At 43.0% G+C, this 18,648-nt stretch overlaps 2 protein-coding genes across 3 annotated transcripts; one reads left to right on the forward strand and one right to left on the reverse strand.

Annotated features, from left to right (window-relative positions):
- Positions 1–5,823: 5,823 nt before the first annotated feature.
- Positions 5,824–8,212, reverse strand: LOC126630630 (putative disease resistance RPP13-like protein 3). The gene has a single exon (XM_050300782.1). It carries the CDS (start codon positions 7,996–7,998, stop codon positions 5,917–5,919), a length of 2,082 nt encoding a protein of 693 aa, XP_050156739.1. The 5' UTR covers positions 7,999–8,212; the 3' UTR covers positions 5,824–5,916.
- A 5,217-nt stretch (positions 8,213–13,429) lies between these two features.
- LOC126630627 (splicing factor-like protein 1) lies at positions 13,430–17,048 on the forward strand. 2 transcript variants are annotated; one of them, XM_050300776.1, is made up of 2 exons: positions 13,430–15,920; positions 16,693–17,048. In XM_050300776.1, exon 1 carries the CDS (start codon positions 13,520–13,522, stop codon positions 15,902–15,904), a length of 2,385 nt encoding a protein of 794 aa, XP_050156733.1. In that variant the 5' UTR covers positions 13,430–13,519; the 3' UTR covers positions 15,905–15,920; positions 16,693–17,048. The 2 variants fall into 2 exon arrangements, with proteins under 2 accessions (XP_050156733.1, XP_050156734.1); XM_050300777.1 differs by having other exon boundaries at positions 16,804–17,048.
- Positions 17,049–18,648: the final 1,600 nt, after the last annotated feature.

Consider the following 18,648-nt stretch of genomic DNA (forward strand, 5'->3'; position numbering starts at 1 on the left):
TGATGGCCTCAACTTGTCCATTAGACTGGGGATGAGCTGGAGAGGCAAAGCATAAGTTGATGTTGAACTTAGAGCAGAACAACCTGAACTTCTTGTTGTCAAACTGTGGCTCATTGTCAGTGACTATCGCATTGGGAATGCTGAATCTACAAATGATGTTCTTCCACACGAAGTCTTCTATCTTTGCCTCAGTAATGGTTGCCAAGGGTTCTACTTCGGCCCACTTTGTGAAGTAGTCCACTGCAACGACTGCGTAACAGACTTTGCCCTTCCCTGCCGGCATTGGGCCGATCAAATCAAGTCCCCACTGGGCGAAGGGCCAAGGGCTGATCATAGGAGTAAGAAGCTCTGGAGGGGAATGAGGAATAGTCGCATATCGTTGACATTTGTCACATGAGCGAGATACTTTGATGGCATCCTGGTGGAGTGTTGGCCAGTAATATCCTTGGCGAAAAGTCTTATGTGCTAGGGACCGAGATCCAGCATGATCTCCACAGACTCCCTCATGTATTTCCCGAAGGACGATTTCCGCCTCGGCAGGAGTAAGACACCTTAAGTATGGCAGGCTAAAACCTCGCTTATAGAGTTGATCATTGATGATCATGTAGCGGGTAGACTTGTATCGAATTTGCTTAGCCTGGACTTTATCATTTGGGAGGGTGCCATGAGCAAGGAAATTATAGATCGGGGTGATCCAACTATCCCCCTGTTGTAAGTTGCATACTTCTGCGGCCATGGTGCTTGGTGTTGCCAACAGTTCGACATGAATTTTTCTTCCAATCTTGTCTTCCACAGCTGAGGCGAGGCGAGCCAGGGCGTCTGCATGACTGTTTGCCGCTCGAGGAACTTGGGTGATCTGGTAGTGGAAGTGCTTGAGCAAAAGTTGTGTTTGCGCAAGATATGCTGCCATGAAGCTGTCCTTAGCATCAAAGTTGTTGGTAACCTGGTTGACCACTAATTGGGAGTCACTGAAAATATCAATTTGTTTAACCCCGAGGTGTTTGGCCAAACGTAATCCTGCTAGAAGGGCTTCATACTCGGCCTCATTGTTTGATGCCTTGAATTTGAAACGAAGAGCATACTCCATTGCTACTTTGTCGGGCGTAGTCAAGACTAGTCCCGCTCCACAGCCCTGTTGGTTGGATAAGCCATCAACATACAGACTCCATGCTGGGGTTGTTGGTTCTATCTTCTGAGCTTCCGGGGGTAATGAAGCCACTGCTTCAGGTGTAGAAGCAATGTCAACCGGATATGTGAAGTCGGCAATGAAGTCTGCCACTGCTTGGCCCTTCTCAGCTGGCTTTGGTTGGTAGGAGATGTCAAACTCACCCAACGCTATTGCCCATTTGATCATTCGCCCTGAAGTGTCAGGACTTTGGAGTATCTGTCGAAGAGGATAATTGGTAAGCACGATGATGGAGTGCGCTTGGAAGTAAGGGCGGAGTTTTCGAGCAGACATGACCAATGCTAGAGCTAATTTCTCAATGTTGGAGTATCGTGTCTCCGCATCTTGTAGGGCCTTGCTAGCGTAGTAGACGGGCCGTTCGACACCACTATCTATTCGAATAAGAACAGAACTGACTGCTGAAGCCGAAACCGATAGATAGATGATGAGAGTGTCACCAACTTCTGGTTTGGAGAGTAGAGGGGCTTTACTCATGTACTCTTTGAGGTTCCTGAATGCCTTGGCACATTCCTCCGTCCATGTAATGTACTTCTTATTTCCCTTGAGTGCTTTGAAGAAAGGAGCACATCTGTCTGTGGCCTTAGAGATGAATCTGGTTAAGGCTGCCACCTTGCCAGTAAGGCTTTGGATGTCTTTTGAAGTTATTGGCTCTTTCATGTCGAGGATTGCTTTGATCTTTTCAGGGTTAGCCTCAATGCCTCGTTGGCTAATCATGAAGCCTAATAATTTGCCAGAGCCCACGCCGAAGGCACATTTGTTGGGGTTCAACCTCATTCGATACCTCTTTAGAATGGTGAAAGTTTCAGATAGGTTGGTGATGTGTTGGTCAGCATGTTTGCTTTTGACTAGCATATCATCAACGTAAACTTCCATGTTCTTCCCAATTTGTTCGGCGAACATTGAATTGACCAGTCTCTGATAAGTTGCTCCTGCATTCTTTAGGCCGAAAGGCATGACTTTATAGCAATATAGTCCCCTGTCAGTAGTGAAGGCCGTGTGTTCTTGGTCTGAGGGGTTCATGAGGATTTGGTTGTATCCTGAATAAGCGTCCATAAAGCTCAAGAGCTCACACCCTGCCGTAGAGTCTATAAGCCTGTCAATAAGAGGAAGAGGGAAACTATCTTTCGGACACCCTTTGTTTAGGTCGGTGTAGTCAACACACATCCTCCACAAGACCTTTTGAAGCAAAAGACTTTCTTTGGTCGGATTTTTCCTAACAAGGACCACATTTGCTACCCATGTCGGGTAATTGACTTCGCGGACAAAGCCTATGCCTTTGAGTTTTTCAACTTCTGCTTTCATTGCCTCGTATCGTTCAGCGTCATAAGATCTTCGCTTCTGTCTCACCGGCTTGATCTTGGGGTCAATACTCAAACGATGACAGATGACATCGGGAGAGATGCCTGGCATGTCCTCGTATGACCAGGCGAAGACTTCAGTGTTCTCTTTCAAAAAAGATATCAATGCTAACCGAAGGGGTGGTGACAATGTGGTGCCAATATTCACCATGCGGTCTGGATGATCTCTTGAGATAGGTACCTTCTCCAACTCTTCAGCAGGTTGGGCTTGCTGGGTGAAAGAGTCATCTCGAGGATCATCGGGTTGATTGTTGCTATCAGGAAGATCCAAGTTCGCTTCATCTAGGCTGGTCTTTGTGACTTGGTCATGTACAGACAGGGTTTCCTTGGGTCCGGGCAAGTGTTGTTGCTTAACTGAAGTGTTGTAACATGATCGTGCACTAAGCTGATCTCCTCTGATGTAGCCGTTGCCATGGGGGGTTGGAAATTTCATCAACAGCATATGCGTGGATACCATAGCCTTGAGATCATTGATGCCTGTGCGCCCAAAGATGACATTGTATGCCGTTGGGCAGTCAACCACTAGGAAGTTAGTGGTAATGGTAGCCGTGTAAGGGCCTGTACCAATAGTAAAGGGTAAATGTATGCTCCCTAAGGGTTGCACGATATCACCGGAGAAGCTTATCAGAGGAGAAATCGAGCGATCGAGCAAGTGTTCAGCTACACTGAGTGCCCTGAAAGCTTCGGCAAACATGATATTGACCGAAGCCCCTGTGTCTACGAGGATTCGTCGAACATCAAAGTTGGCTATGTGAGCCTCCACGATCAATGGGTCGTTATGAGGGTAGATGATGCCTCTTTCTTCCTCAGGGTAGAAACATATCGGATCCCAGTTAGGCTTTTGATACTTCCCTCCCCTGATGTCTTCCACGTGAAACACTCGGTGACCAGGCCTCAGAATTCGTTCACTGTTTTTCATGGCCCTATTGGAAGATTCAGATATGGGTGTGCCGCCGCTTATGGAATATATGACATTCACCTGGCGTTGGTTACGGTTATCCCTTTGAGGGTGAAGAAGGAATTGATCAATTTTTCCTTCTCGTGCCAAAGCTTCAATACGATCACGGAGGATGATACATTTCTCGCTATCATGGCCGTTATGCTCATGGTAGCAACAAAACATGCCCGCGTTATTCGGGGGCGTGTAATCTGGGTGCCTCGGCTTTGGCTTTGGTATCAGGTGAGCTATGCTGGGGTAAATGGCCGCGCATGTGGCATTCAAGGGCGTGTATGTCTCATACCTTGGGGTAGGGGGTATCTTGACGCGGGTTTGACCCACTGCATTGACTGCCTGGGGGCGAGCGTTATTGTGGCGATACCCTTGGTTATCGGGATAGTGTCCCTTACTCTTTTTACTGAAAGGAGAGTGGTGAGGATGGAAATCCTTCCTCTTGCCTTGAAATTGATATGTCTGTTGATTCGGTGAAGCATTATGCAAGGCATGGGGAGGTGCCACTACTGTTTGGAAAGTCGAGGTCTTCTCATTTAGGTGAGTCTGGCTTCCACCTCCCACTTGTTGATAAATGATGGTTGTATGGGGTTTCTCCTTATATGTCTTTGCCTCGGCGGATGCATGGTTATAAGCCTGCGCCATCACCTCAGAGTAAGTCTTCCAAGTATTGGCATTGATCATGTATTTAAAGAAACAATCACGTAGGCCTGCCGTGAAGGCTTTGAGGGCAGTCTTGTCGTCTGCCTCGGCACACCGGGAGTATTTATGGCTGAAGCGGCCAGCATACATACGTAATGACTCGTCTGGCTTCTGGCGGATAGTGTACAAGTCATCTGCAGAGTGCAAGCGATCGGTTTGGAAAATGTGTTGGGAAACAAATAGTTTCCTCAATTCCTCAAATGAGTCTACCGTCTCAGGTGTAAGACGACAATACCAATTTAGAGCTCCACCAGAGAGGGTGGATGGGAAGAGAAGACATCGCTCTTCGTCGGTGTGCATCCGGTATGCCATGGTGGACTCAAAGAGGTTAAGGTGCTCAATCGGGTCCTCTTTTCCAGTATAAAGTTGCAAGCCAAGCTTTTGCTTTGTCTTTGCTTGAAGGGGGTGTTGAGGATCCTCCTTGTAAGAGGGCCAGGCCTGGGTTGGTTCCAGTCAGGTATTTCAGCCTGACGTTCAGCCTTCAACTTGTTTACTTCCTCAAGAAGTTGTAGGACAAGGGGGTCCTGAGCGGAGTTATGTGTCACTGGAGCTTTCTTTCGTAAATCTCCATCTCCTATTGGAATTAGGAAGGTTTGATCAAGGGCATGTGATTTTTCCCTGGACTCGTTGTACTGGCTTCCAGGGTATGTCTGTCGGAACACCTCTGAGTCCCATGTACCCTCATGTCTCTCTAGGACTTGTTGCCCCTTCCTCAAATTGGTGGCCGGCTTGGGCCGTGGCAGGGGACCGAGTCTCTCAGAAATCCTTGGGTCATTAATCTTTGAGCTTATATGGATGGAATTCTCTCGACGTTGCTTCAGGAAATCCCGACAATCGCGAAAGACGGCTTTCGATCCTTCTGCCCCTTCAGCAAAGAGGTGTCTCCCTCCACTTCTCATGGTTCGGGTCGAAGCAACTGGGTTAAGAGAAGCCTCATGTTGATTATCAAGTCGAGGGGTAATCTGTTCCCTATCAGGGATATCTATGTCGAATGCATGTGACCCTCCATGTTGGAGGGCACCCAGTTGATGGTTGACTTCCACGGGGGCAACAAGCTCGCGTGTCTGAGCTTGCCTAGCTTCGTGGAGTGTCTCGAAGAGCTTCTCATATTGCTCCTGGAGGACCTCATTCCTCATTGCTATCTTGTTGTTCTGAGCTTCCAACTCATCGACTTTAGCTTGAAGAAGAACTCGTTTTCCTTCCTTCTTTCGTTGTTTCGCACTATGTGCAAGGGGGGTGTCATTCTGTGTGCTGTGGCTTCCTTCGCTTCCCATGTTGGAGAGGGATGCCTAGTCAAAAGAAAGTGTACGAATGATAGAAACCAGCTTGACACAGCTGAAGAGAGTAGGAATAAGTGTCATTTCCCACAGACGACGCCAAATGTTGATGCACAAAATCAGCGAAGACTTTGGTACAACAGAAAGTGTCAGGTTTTGTGACCTTCGCTTGGTTGCTTCGGTCACTAGTGAGGATAAGTACGTAAATGAATAGAGACAGAGAAGCAAACACAGGATGTACGTGGTTCACCCAGATTGGCTACGTCCACGGAGTAGAGGAGTTCTTATTAGTAGTGAAGGGCTTACACAAGTACAAAGGATCAAGCTCTCAATTTAGTGAGTTCTTGTGAATGATTTAACACAAATGGCATTAGGCCCTATTGTGGGGGAATGACCCCTATTTATAGAAAAACTTGTAGCTTTGTCACATTGACATGTGTCATGTTATGATTGGTTCTTGATGTCGACACGTGCTGCGCTCTGATTGGCTTCTAATCTTGACACGTGTCGAGTAGTGATTGGCCTCCTGGTCGGAGGGGAACTCTTCTGGGTCCTTGACAGTATAGCGTTGGCCGGTGCTCGGTAGTTTCGGGATTGGTCAAGTATGGTACAAACACTTTTCATCTTCCATAACACATCAGGAACCCTCCTAATCTTGACATTTTCAAGAATATCAAGAGTCTGCAAGTTGGACAACCATCCTATTTCTTCTGGAAGCGAGCCTATAGAGCAATGCCTTAACCCCAAGTACTTCAAATGGATCATTTCTCCGATTGCTCTTGGAATTCCCCATGACTTCACATCTTCTAATTCCAGGACTCTAAGGAGTTTAAAACTTCTGCAGACATGAGAAAGCGAAATTTCACATCCAATTTGTTCAACCTTAAAGAAGAGGAGCGATCGGAGGTTTGGAGTTGACTCATCCAGGGAGGAACAAAAGCCGGAGCAGCCGAAGTAGATAGCATGATGACGGGCTCGAGAGTCAGAGCATTGTAATGGCCTAAAGATACTGTACTTCAGATTCGAATGAATATAAAGAAATTCCACTGACTTAGCCTTTGAGATACAGAGATCTCGCATTAAGTCGTGCAATCGGCAGTGTTTCACCCTATCATTTGCACTCAACCTTGCTGCTTGAACCATGTTTCTATCAATCAGCTCATTCAGATATTCCTCTGCAAGGTCCTCCATCCTTCCATCGTAATATGGGATCAAGCCCTCTGCAATCCATAGCCGAAAAAGTTTACGTGCAGAGAATAAGTAGTCCTCAGGAAATAACCCCAAGTAGAGAAAACAAAATTTAAGGTAATAAGGCAAGTCATAATAGCTTAAAGCTAGTATTGCCGATACAGCATTCGGACCACGGGATAACAGTTCGCGGATGGAGTTCAGAACCCTTTGCCATTCACTCAGCCGTCTTTTCCTTGAAAGCAAGCCCCCCAACACAACAATGGCTAGAGGTAGACCAGCACATTTCGCCACAATTTCCTGCCCGATTTCCTCCAATTGTGGTGGACACATTCTCTCAATACTTTCAGTGAATGCTTTTCGGCATAACAACTTCCAACTGTCCTCTTTGCTACGAAATCGCAGTTCATGGGGAAGGCTCTGGGTATCGGCATGCAAAGCGACATTGTTGTTGCGAGTTGTTAGAAATAATTTACTTCCACTGTGATTATTCGGGAAGGCCTTTGCAAGACTGTCAAAAGCGCTGGTGCTCCATATATCATCTAAAACAATCAGATAGCATCTCCCTTCCAAAAGTTTATAGAGCATTTCCTCCAACTTGTCTTCTCCCAACTCCGCCGTGTCGTTTGTTCTTGTTGAAACTTGTTTTATAATGCTCACAAGTATGTCTCTTATTCTGAACAGTTGGGATATATAGACCCAAGCACGGCAATCGAAACAAGTTTGAATGTCAGCATGATTATAGACTTCCTTAGCACAAGTGGTCTTACCGATACCACCCATGCCTACTATTGAAATTGCACGCCACTGATCCTCCGAGACAAGTCGTGCAACCAGAGTTGCTATATCTTCCTCCAGACCAACAATATCCTTATCCTGGCCACGAGGAGTTGATCGCCGCAGCTTCAGTAGTCCTTCATTGGCATGACTTGTTCCTTCACCAATACTTCTTATGTTGTATGCCTCGTGGCTGATGGAAACGTCAGAGATTCTTGTGCGGAGAAATACAAGGTCTTTCCCAATCTTGGAACGGGCCTTGAGAGTGGAAACATATCTCTTAACAAAGTTCCATTTCTTGAACTTGTAGGATGAAACTTTGAGGATGTATGTGTCAATGAGGTCTTCAGCATCATAAGCAAGATTTCTGACATCAGAAACCCAATTGCGCACCTGCAGATCGTCTTCTTGCTTTGCATCTGCATCTTTTAAAAAGCACTGCATCCGCTTCAGCTCATCTCTCAGCCGCAGGATTTCCGGGCGAACATCCTTGGGAAGTTGGATTTCAGCAAGTACATCAGCAACCCTCCCCAGAACAAAAATAACAACAGCTTCTGCCATGTTACGTTTGGCAGAAAACCAGAGAAGCTAATAAGAATTGCAGCTTGTTGGGATGGTTTGGCTTCAACCCATTTTCCTTTTAAGCTCTTAACATTTTTGGTTGCAAGGCAGGACAGTGTTTGGTATTTTCTACGAAGCTTAGGAGAAGCTTGGTGCGGTTTCTGTCACTGTCAACAAGCCAAATTATTTCGCTACGCGGAGATGGACCTAAATGGTGGCCACTGTTAGACCAAGTCAGACTTCCCATTTACATTTCAAACTCTCAAGTCTGCTAGTCAGACTTTCCCATTTACATTCAAACTCTCAAGTCTATTGTGTGTGTGATTCTTGTATTTTCTACGAAGCTTAGGGGAAACTTGGTGTGGTGTCTGTCACTGTCAACAAACCAAACTATTGGCGACGCGGAGATGAAGACCTAAATGGCGTCCACAAGTCTTCTTCTACCTTTCGTCAACATCATAACACAAACTCAATCATGCACCACTACCCCAGTTACCACACAAGGAAGGCCAAGGAGATTAAGTTAAATGGGGTCTTCGTCTTCAAATAACTAGATGGGTAAACCAGCAAGCATATACCGACTATTTGACTTGCCCGTCAAGCTAATAAATTATTATAATAGTTTCAAACCCTTTGATAATATCACTTTCCTCCCCCATCCTAGCAAAGGCCTTCTTAAACTTTATGGCTACTTCCAACATATGAAATGTGGAATTCCATCTTGTGGAGCAATCTAAGCAAACACTTGCTTTACATGTTAACTTCTCCATAAACACGGCTTGCTTGAAATACTCTAACCTTTGTGGAGAGCTCTTCACAAATCTCACACAATTTCTTATGGCTAAGAGGCATTTGGTTAACCTTTTCATCCCTTGACCCACAATTAAATTGGTTATGTGAGCGACACACCTCACATGTAAATACTCCCCATGCAAAATGGCTTGTGAATTTTCCCACCTATTCATCGTTGACCTAAGTTGATCCAATGCAACTTTATTTGCGGAAGCATTGTCCACCGTGATGGTGAGCACTTTATCTATGCCCCATTCCAACAAACAAGTTTCAATCAACTTAGCTATTGTGGCTCCCGAGTGGTTAGCAATAAGACAAAAATTAATGATCCTCTTATGCATATTCCATTCATCATCAATAAAGTGTGCAGTGAGGACCATATAATTGATGTTTTGAGTGCTTGTCCAAGTGTCGGTGGTAAGAGAAATTCGGTGCGCATGCAATTCCTTTTTCAAACTATCCTTAGATTGTGCATACATTCTAAGGAAAGTTCTAACAAGAGTCCTCCTAGAAGGCACACGAAATAATGGACATGCAACACTACAAAATCTATTGAACCCTATCTTTTCTACGGTACTAAAGGGTACCTCATCAAGAACAATCATCTCCACACATGCTTCCAAACAATCGGATTGGTTAAACTCCCTATTAACCAAAGTTTTACCCCCTTTCTTCTCCTCATAAAGAAGTTTTTGATTTTTCCTTAAGTTGGCATGATAATATTTACATTGTCGATTAAGATGTTTTCTCATTCCGGATGTACCATTAGTGCTTGAATCAGCCGCATAGTCACCATCATTTGTATGTTCCGGGCAATAGACACATTTAGCCCTAAGTCTTACATGTGGAACCATTACCAGTTCATCATTTTCATCTTTTACAACATTCCCTTCTCGATCCTTGAGGCTTATTAGGGTCTTAACTTGATAAGGCCTAAAATGCTCCCAAACCTTACTACGTTTACCCTGTAGGAGTTGGGAGACACTTACCTCCTCTTGATCTCCTTCACTTTCGGCCTCACATTTGCTTCCCCCCGATTCATATTCCAAATCAATTGCATCATCTATAGAATCTACACGGTCCGAAGCCTGCATCCAATCAATACAAAAATATCAATTTGTGAATCATTATGTCCAAAAAAATAATGACAGCAGCCGCATTACATTACAAACAAAATCCCAAAAACCAAGGAACTCAACCCATATACAAACTGAAAACCAATACTTGATGTCGATCAACCGCTGTAATCCTACAAACATTTGTTTCCTCTTTTTTCATGATAGAAAGCACTTAGAAGTTAGACATTCTTGCTTTCGCACTATTCCCTGTAGTTTCACGAACTGAGTATAACCCTAGGGACCCAGTAAACTATCTCTCTTGAGCTTTCAATCGTCAAAATATGACACAGTAGTTACATACGGTCATTGATTCTAGCACTCTTTACAAAAAAGAGAGACATTAAGTAAGAGAGCTAAGGAGCAGGATAAAAGTATAGGTCATGTTGGTCAATGAGCCTACACTGGTGTGAAAAACATTCAGCACTGACTGACATAAAAACTCAAAACCAATAAATTTTGACATATAAACTCCAAGGCACCAACACGAGTAAACTTACAATTGACCTAACTTAAAAAAGTTTATGTTGAGTAACACAATCAACTTTGAAGAACTTGTGTAGTCCTATATAAAATCAAAGACTTTTTCATTTCTATCCTTTTCATTTATGCACAGGGAATGTACGACAAGAAAAGTGTCGAATTAAAGAATATCTAAAGCCACCAATCAAGGAACGCTTGAAATTCAATCATTTAAGAACAGTATAATCCTTCTTGGAAAATTGGCGTCTCTTTCTTCCATTAAAATTTCTGTAAAGATCCTATACAAACCAGCTACAATATTTCTCTTCAGCCAGATACAGAGAGATATCACTTATCTGTTACTGGCTACGGAGGTAATTGCAATGGCAATTACAGAAAGCAACTCCAACTAAATATACCCGATTACCCGTAGGCTAACATCAGAAGGGAAGGTATCTCCAACATTTCTAGTGACATGAGCTTGCCACCAAAATAAAATAGAATATAGGAACAGAAATTAGCAGTAAATAAATTAGCAGCAGTCATCACACAAAGAAATACTAAATTGACAATGACAAATAAATTGGCAGCAACCCCATTACATTACAAACAATCATACTGCATAGTCATCACACAAAGAAATACTAAATTGACAAGGCCTAAAATAAATTGGCAGCAGCCCCATTACATTACAAACAATCGTACTGCAGATTCATCACACAAAGAAATACTAAGGAGAAATAACTAAATAAATTTAACTCCCACAATCTGTATGTTGTTTGATTGCTCATGCAAAACCTCAATTAGTTCTATTTTGGCGAGCAACATAAACCTAACCAGGAACTACAAGTTATCCCAGATAGAAACACTTAAGTTAAGGCTTCGATTCCAAAGATCCCTTCAAAGATGTATTATACCGAAAGGTGCTCAATCAAATGAGACCCTAAACTAATAAGACCCTAACCAGGGACAAATGAGACCCTAAACTACAAGTTGTACGGTCCTAAAGGGTTACAGTTATGCACAATCAGAAATCACCTCACAAGAAAAAAAATTATACCGAAAGAGATTTGAATTTCAGAGAAACCCCAATTCCAATCCCAATTTGAATCTAAAAATTAAAACCCTAATTTTATAAAATGCAAACAAATTCAAGAGATTGACTTACCATGAGAGAAGACGATGTCAAGATGGTTGTGGTGGAGGTGAGACCGTGAAATCGTGAGAGATTGGAGAGGAGGAGGTGGAGCGGGCGATTGAGAGAGAAACCTAGTGACTTCGGCAATTGAGAAAAGTGAGAGTCCGAGAGTGAGAGTAAGAGTCTGAGAGTGATAAAAGTGGAGGAGTGGTCGTCCACGTGAACAAATAATTTTTATTACAAAACTGATTCGGTACGGTTCGGTACTAAAAATAGAACCGAAACCGAACCGACTAAGCACCAAACCGAACCGATTTTGAACCTATACCGAAATGAACCGAAAAAAAAACCGAACCGACCGGATTCGGTACGGATTCAGTTCGGTTCTCGGTAATTTTTGCCCAGGCCTAATAATATGTCATCTTCAAAGTGTTAGGCATGCAGTGATAGGCAAACGCAATCGGCATACAGTGTTAGGCCGAGACCACCAGAAGGGTGCTAGGCCGGGTGCTAGGCCAGACCACTAGAAGAGTGCTATAGTTAAACCACCAGGTTAAAAAATCAAAAAGGCATACACAAAGGGATTCTTCCAGGATACTTTTGTCCTAATTCATCAAGTTAGGAAATTTAGATCATTGAAATTTGATCAACAGTTAAAGTTATTAAAACTTTTAAAATAGACTCATGTTTATAATCATTAAATCAAATTTTAATAATTCGGATGGTCAGATTTGATGAATTAGGAAGAAAATATCTGTAAAGGATCCCTTTCCAAATAAACACGACTTGTCTTTGTGTGTCAGAACACATCAGTAAAGGAAAAGAAAAATAAGGTAGTTCTCTCCTTTTTGACTTTTGAAGGGCCGAAAGACAAAAAGGAAATTGGAAAAAGAAAGGAAACAAAAGGGAAAAGATGCCAATTGGCCAGGCTGCGGCAAACAAAGAAAATATAAACAAAAATACTACTCTATTTGTACCAATTTGATGCTCTTGTAGAGCCTCAATTTGGTTATATCGTATATGCCCAACTTGATAATTGATTCTTAAAAATTTTTATTAGATACTCCATGAGAAAAAAAATCAGCTAACTGCTCCTTTGAATTCACAAACGGTAGATATGCAACCTTCCTTTCAAGATTTTCCTTGACAAAATATCGATCAACTTCCATGGTTTGTTCGATTATGTTTACTAGATTATTTGCTATCTTTCTTGCAGATTTATTATTACAATGTAACTTCATAACCTCATTTGACAAATTTTTAATTGCAACGAATTCTTTAGTATGGTTCCTCTAAATTATGGTGTTCAGCGTGTGTGTTCACCCACGCATACTAATAAAAGTAAGACACTAACTATATTTTTGCATCACTTAAGTCCATCCATGGTCTCACCCGTGTAGAAGAATTTCTCTTGCTTGCCTAATGTGTTACTGCGACATTTTCGATCCTATTTATTAAGCAATATCGAAAGCGAACTCGAACATAGGATATCGAGTTCATAAGCCAAGATTCTTAATTACTTGAGTTAAAAGTCTTTTGTTTGTCAATTTCGTTTTGTACATGAAAATTATTAAATTATTTAGTTATTTTATAATTTTGATTTTAAACTTTTAATTGGATAGGTGTGTATATAAAGTTTATTTTTCAAATAAATATTTATTTAGTTCTCTAGGAATACATAAATCCACCAAATCCACTAATCCGGGCCTTTGAAATTTGATCAAACGGCTAAAAACAGGCTCTCTTTAAAAGTTAGAATAACTTTAACCGTTCAATCAAAGACCCGAATTGGTGGATTTGGTGGAACTCAATTTCGCATTTGATTAGTTGTATTGGGCTGGGCCTAGATCGTTAGTTTTGCCACCATTTGCTATGGGCCCATCCTCCTATAAATATTCAGAGACGAGTCGTCTCGCTCCCATTTCACTAAACTAAAAATTTTCGTCTTCGGGAGCAAACACACATCTCTCTCTGGACTCCCTCTGGTACTCGAAGCTTCTCCGATCTCAAATCCATGGAGGCTGCTCTTCCATCAAACCCTAACCCTCCTCCTCCAATCGAATCCCTAGATCCTCATCCCCCTCCTTCCGAAACCCTACCCTCCTACGATTTCAATCCCCCTCCTCCTGCCGAAACCCTAGCCTCTGATTCGAATGGCCCGCCTCAACCGCCGCCCACTGAAACCCTAGGTTCCGATGCTCAAAACCCCTTCCCAAATCCCCAGACCACTACTGAGAATGGTATTTCGACCGACGCCTGCAAGAAGCTTGCTATTACGAAGCCGCTGTTGTCGGAAAACGGCTTGACCAACACCAATAGCGGCAACGAAAGGGATGGCTCGGGCGGGGAGGAGGAGACGACCAGCAGGCGCCGCCGCCGCAGCCGGTGGGATCCTCAGCCCGAGTCGGAGAATCAGAGTGGTGGTGGCGAGACGGGCAGTGGGACGAGGAAGAGGAAGTCGCGGTGGGCGGATGAGGAGCCGAAGGCGATTCAGCTGCCGGATTTCATGGGAGGTATTGAGTTTGATCCAGAAATTCAAGCTTTGAATAGTAGGTTGCTTGAGATTAGTCGAATGCTGTCTTCGGGTTTGCCCTTAGATGATCGTCCCGAAGGGGCTAGGTCTCCTTCGCCGGAACCTATATATGATAACATGGGAATTAGGATTAATACTAGAGAGTTCCGTGCCCGTGAAAGGTTGAACAAAGAGAGGCAGGAAATTATTGCTCAGATTATTAAGAGGAACCCGGCATTTAAGCCCCCGGCTGATTACAGGCCACCCAAGCTTCATAAGAAGCTTTACATACCGATGAAGGAATATCCCGGATACAATTTTATTGGACTTATCATTGGGCCGAGGGGTAATACGCAGAAGAGGATGGAGAAAGAAACTGGTGCAAAAATTGTCATTAGGGGTAAAGGTTCGGTGAAAGAGGGCAGGTCGCAACAGAAGAGGGATTTGAAACCTGACCCTTCAGAGAACGAGGACTTGCATGTTTTGGTTGAGGCAGATACACAAGACGCTCTTGATGCTGCGGCTGGGATGGTGGAGAAACTCTTGCAGCCTGTTGATGAGGTGTTGAATGAGCATAAGAGGCAGCAACTTAGGGAACTTGCGGCTTTGAATGGGACAATAAGGGATGAGGAGTATTGTAGGTTGTGTGGTGAGCCGGGGCACCGTCAGTATGCTTGTCCATCACGTACTTCGACCTTCAAGAGCGATGTTCTTTGTAAGATATGTGGTGATGGTGGGCATCCAACCATTGATTGCCCAGTGAAGGGTACAACTGGGAAGAAAATGGATGATGAGTATCAGAACTTCTTGGCTGAGTTGGGGGGGACAGTTCCTGAATCCGCAACTAAGCAGACCGCTACATTGGCACTTGGCCCAGGCAACAGTACATCAAGCAATCCTCCTTGGGCTAACAGTACTAGCAGCACTAGCAGTGCATCATCACATCCAGGCTTGGGATCAATTGGAGTCAAACCGGTCAAGGACTATGATGAGACAAACTTGTACATTGGATACTTGCCGCCTACCCTTGATGACGATGGTTTAATCCGATTGTTTTCAGCGTTTGGTGATATTGTGATGGCCAAAGTTATCAGGGACCGGGTTACCGGAGCGAGTAAGGGTTATGGTTTTGTGAAGTATGGAGATGTTCAGATGGCTAATAATGCAATTGCAAGCATGAATGGTTATCGCCTAGAGCAGCGAACCATTGCTGTCAGAGTTGCTGGCAAGCCTCCGCAGCCTGCTGGACCCCCAGCATCGGCAATGCCCACATACCCCGTTCCCCAGCCTGTTGCTTCCTATCCATCCCAGCAGTTTACCCCCAGTGGTCCTCTTGGGAATGCACCACCTACTAGCTATGCGGGTACTCCTGTTCCTTGGGGACCCCCTGTTCCTCCTCCTTATGCTCCTTATGCTCCGCCGCCTCCACCTCCCCCGGGTTCAACCATGTATCCTCCTCCCATGCCTGGTCAACATATGTCTCCTTATGGTGCACGATACCCTCCTCCCCCTGGTGCACCACCTCAACCGATGACTTCAAATGAAGCACAACAGAGTTATCCCCCTCCAGGAGTTCAATCTGAACACAATGTCTCTACCCAATCTCTACAAACTAATTTGTATGGTGGCTCCTCAGCACCAATGCCACCAAACGGCCAACACACTTATCCTGCTGCTTCATATGGTTACTCATCTTACTACAATGCAGTTCCACCACCTCCACCTCCCCCCGGCCCTGTACCTGGATCAACTGCAGATCAATCTCAGAACATTGGTAACGTTCCATGGGCCACGAGTGCTCCGGTTCCCCCTCCTGCTTCTTCTGCGGAAAAGACAACTTATGGTGCAGATGCAGAGTATGAGAAGTTCATGGCAGAAATGAAATGATAATCCGAGCTGATAGGTATGCAGTGCACATTTTTGCTTTAGTCCTGGTTATACAAATTATGTTTTGGTATTTTTGGATGCTTAGTTGTTCTGTTGCTTGGATTTTTTATCCATTTGAAATAGCCGGGGTTTTTCATTTCTACAAAAATACTAACCTGTGTCAAAATACAAATAAATATCCAGCACTTCAACTATAGAGTCCATTACTTACAAGGATTTTAACTCACTCAGTCTCTCTTGCTCCCTCCTTCTCACTCTTTCTCACTTATTATTGGGGTGGGTGAATAATGTGTACTGTTTATTAATTTACTTTATAATTTTCCATTTTTTATTTTACACCGGGACTTCACTTGGTCTTTTGTATATATGAAGGTTGATTACAGCAACAGATGATCATACCATTGTTGTAAGTATGTGATTCCCCAGGAAAGTTCTGGATATCGATCCTGGCTCTTGTACATTTTTTTTTTCTATGGTTCTCTTTTTCTTGAATTATGGCACTGGTTTATACTAAGGCGTGATGGAAGCTAAACGAGCCTTCTTTTCCATCCCATCGGGATGGAAATGAAGAAGATTGTGCATTTCTGTGTTTAATTGAATCACCCAAAAAGCTGCTTGTGCAGGGATGGTCTTCAGAGTTGCATGGCTAGGATTACATATATAATTTTCATTCTTATGCTTGAGGGACACTCATATCTGATTTTTCTATATTGTGCTGCATATGTCATTTATATCTGGTTTTGCAGTACTTGACCCTTCTCCATTGCCATTATGTAAAATTTTGACAGGACTGATGTTTCTTGGAGCTCTTGTGAACTGATTTCTTACCTCTTGCCATGACTTTGTTGAAGTTTGGGACTCACATCTTTAACCTTGCTGTAATGTTATGACCTTTGCAGAGACATGGGCTGGAACTTCTGTTGATCGTTTCATGTTGGAGAAGTCATCTTAACCAGTATTATTCATTTTATTTTGGGTGCTTATGTTGGACGTAATTTTGTTATTTTTCTTGTTATTTATCTCTCCTACAAATTCTGTTTACTAATTTCTCCTTTTTCAAATTTCTTCTGAACGTACACTATTTGGTACTAATGTTTTGTGATGTTATATTGGGTTGCATAACTAGTTTTGTTGATTGGCCTAACTGTTTTGCCTTTCTAGTTTTTATTGTAAACAAGTTTTAACCTTAAGGACCCTAAGCTTTTCCGCCTGCCATGGTTCTGACGCTGCTTCAGTGATGCGTTATCATTCCATTTTAAAAAGGTAATCATGCCTTGCAACTCAAGGCATTCTTGGTAGGTGGAAGATAATGTTGTCATGTTTTTGCTTATCTGCGTTTCTGTATAATACAGTGGGATATTGATGTTCTAGTTTTCCATTGGCAGGTAAAAGAAATCATTCATGTATTGGTTATCTCTTGTTTTTTGAATATCCAGAGTTTTGGTGGTGTATTTGGCTACTTCCATAAGTTTTACACTTGTATTGGCATCTTAGTAAAACTAACCCCTGGTCATAACCTAAATTATGAAGTCTTGAGTGTTGCAATGATTTGTTGAGGTAGAAAGTGGTCCATTTGGGCGAGTACGAATATGGTACAAATTGTTGCAAGTAGAAGAGAGTTTCAGGAAAAAATGAAATTGGTTTTGGGATGAATGTTGGTGGATAGAATAGTTGATGGTAGTAGCTGTTTGTAAAAACAATCTTATTGAACTATCTCGATGAGCATTTGGGCGTCAGTTGGATTGTATATTTTGTATTAAGTTTGAATACAAGGGTGCACTGGGGCTGGAGGGAGTTGTTGACCATTGCCTAACGTTATAACCCGTGAACATGATTGGCTATTTGCAGGCGTTGGATGAGAAAATAACTCTATTTCGATAGTTGGTTTAGATTCTTATTATTTCTTTCACTCAGCAGTTTAAAGCATGAGGGTTTCCTTTAATTTGTGTGTTTTTTGATTGCTAGGTAATTTTCTTTTATCGCTTTTGAGGATTTTTCTATACAAGGCTTGCCCTCCAGATTTAAATAAAGAGAGTAGTTGCATCTCCATTTTTCTCCCTCTTTCTTCTTTCTTTGCGTCTTTACTTTATATTCTTCTTATGTTTCGTTTTATATTATTTATTTGACAAACTATATTTTTGCCCCAAAGTCCTGGTTTTTTCAATAGCTTTTGGAACTCTGAGATGAAGTTTCCGTGAGCAATCGTTCCTTTTCAAATGGGTTTTTGGTACATTTCAACTAACTAGCAGCATGCAGAAATTTTGGTCCCCAACTTTTGCCTGGAGTCTTAGTTTGTTGGTTAGAGTGGGAAGGTGGTTTTATTCTTTCATTGTTTTGAGAGTTGTTTTGTTGGTAATTTGGTATGAGATACTGCTAATCCATTTTGTTGTAGCGACCACATCTCCCGTCAGCGGCGAATCACTAACCCTGTCTGCAGATGAGCTCGGACTTGGTTATTTTTCAGGCTAATTTATGCATTGAAGTTCAGTTGTGCTCAATGTGAGCACAGTAGTAGTAGTAGCAACCTTTCCTTTCACTATATAGTATGTACTCGCGGCACAAGAGAAGTTCTGAGGATCGTGAGCATTTACTTTTTACGACTTACAGAGGTATTTCGTTATCTAATTTCTTCAAAGTGGTTGGTGTTACTAGGTTTGACGGATCCTCATGGATGAAGCCACTAGATATCGAGTTCAAATCGTCCTAGGTTTGAGCTTTGATTTGGGAAAGAGGAGAAGAACCTG

The sequence above is a fragment of the Malus sylvestris genome, chromosome 7 (assembly GCF_916048215.2).
Source record: "Malus sylvestris chromosome 7, drMalSylv7.2, whole genome shotgun sequence".
Classification (NCBI taxonomy): domain Eukaryota; kingdom Viridiplantae; phylum Streptophyta; class Magnoliopsida; order Rosales; family Rosaceae; genus Malus; species Malus sylvestris.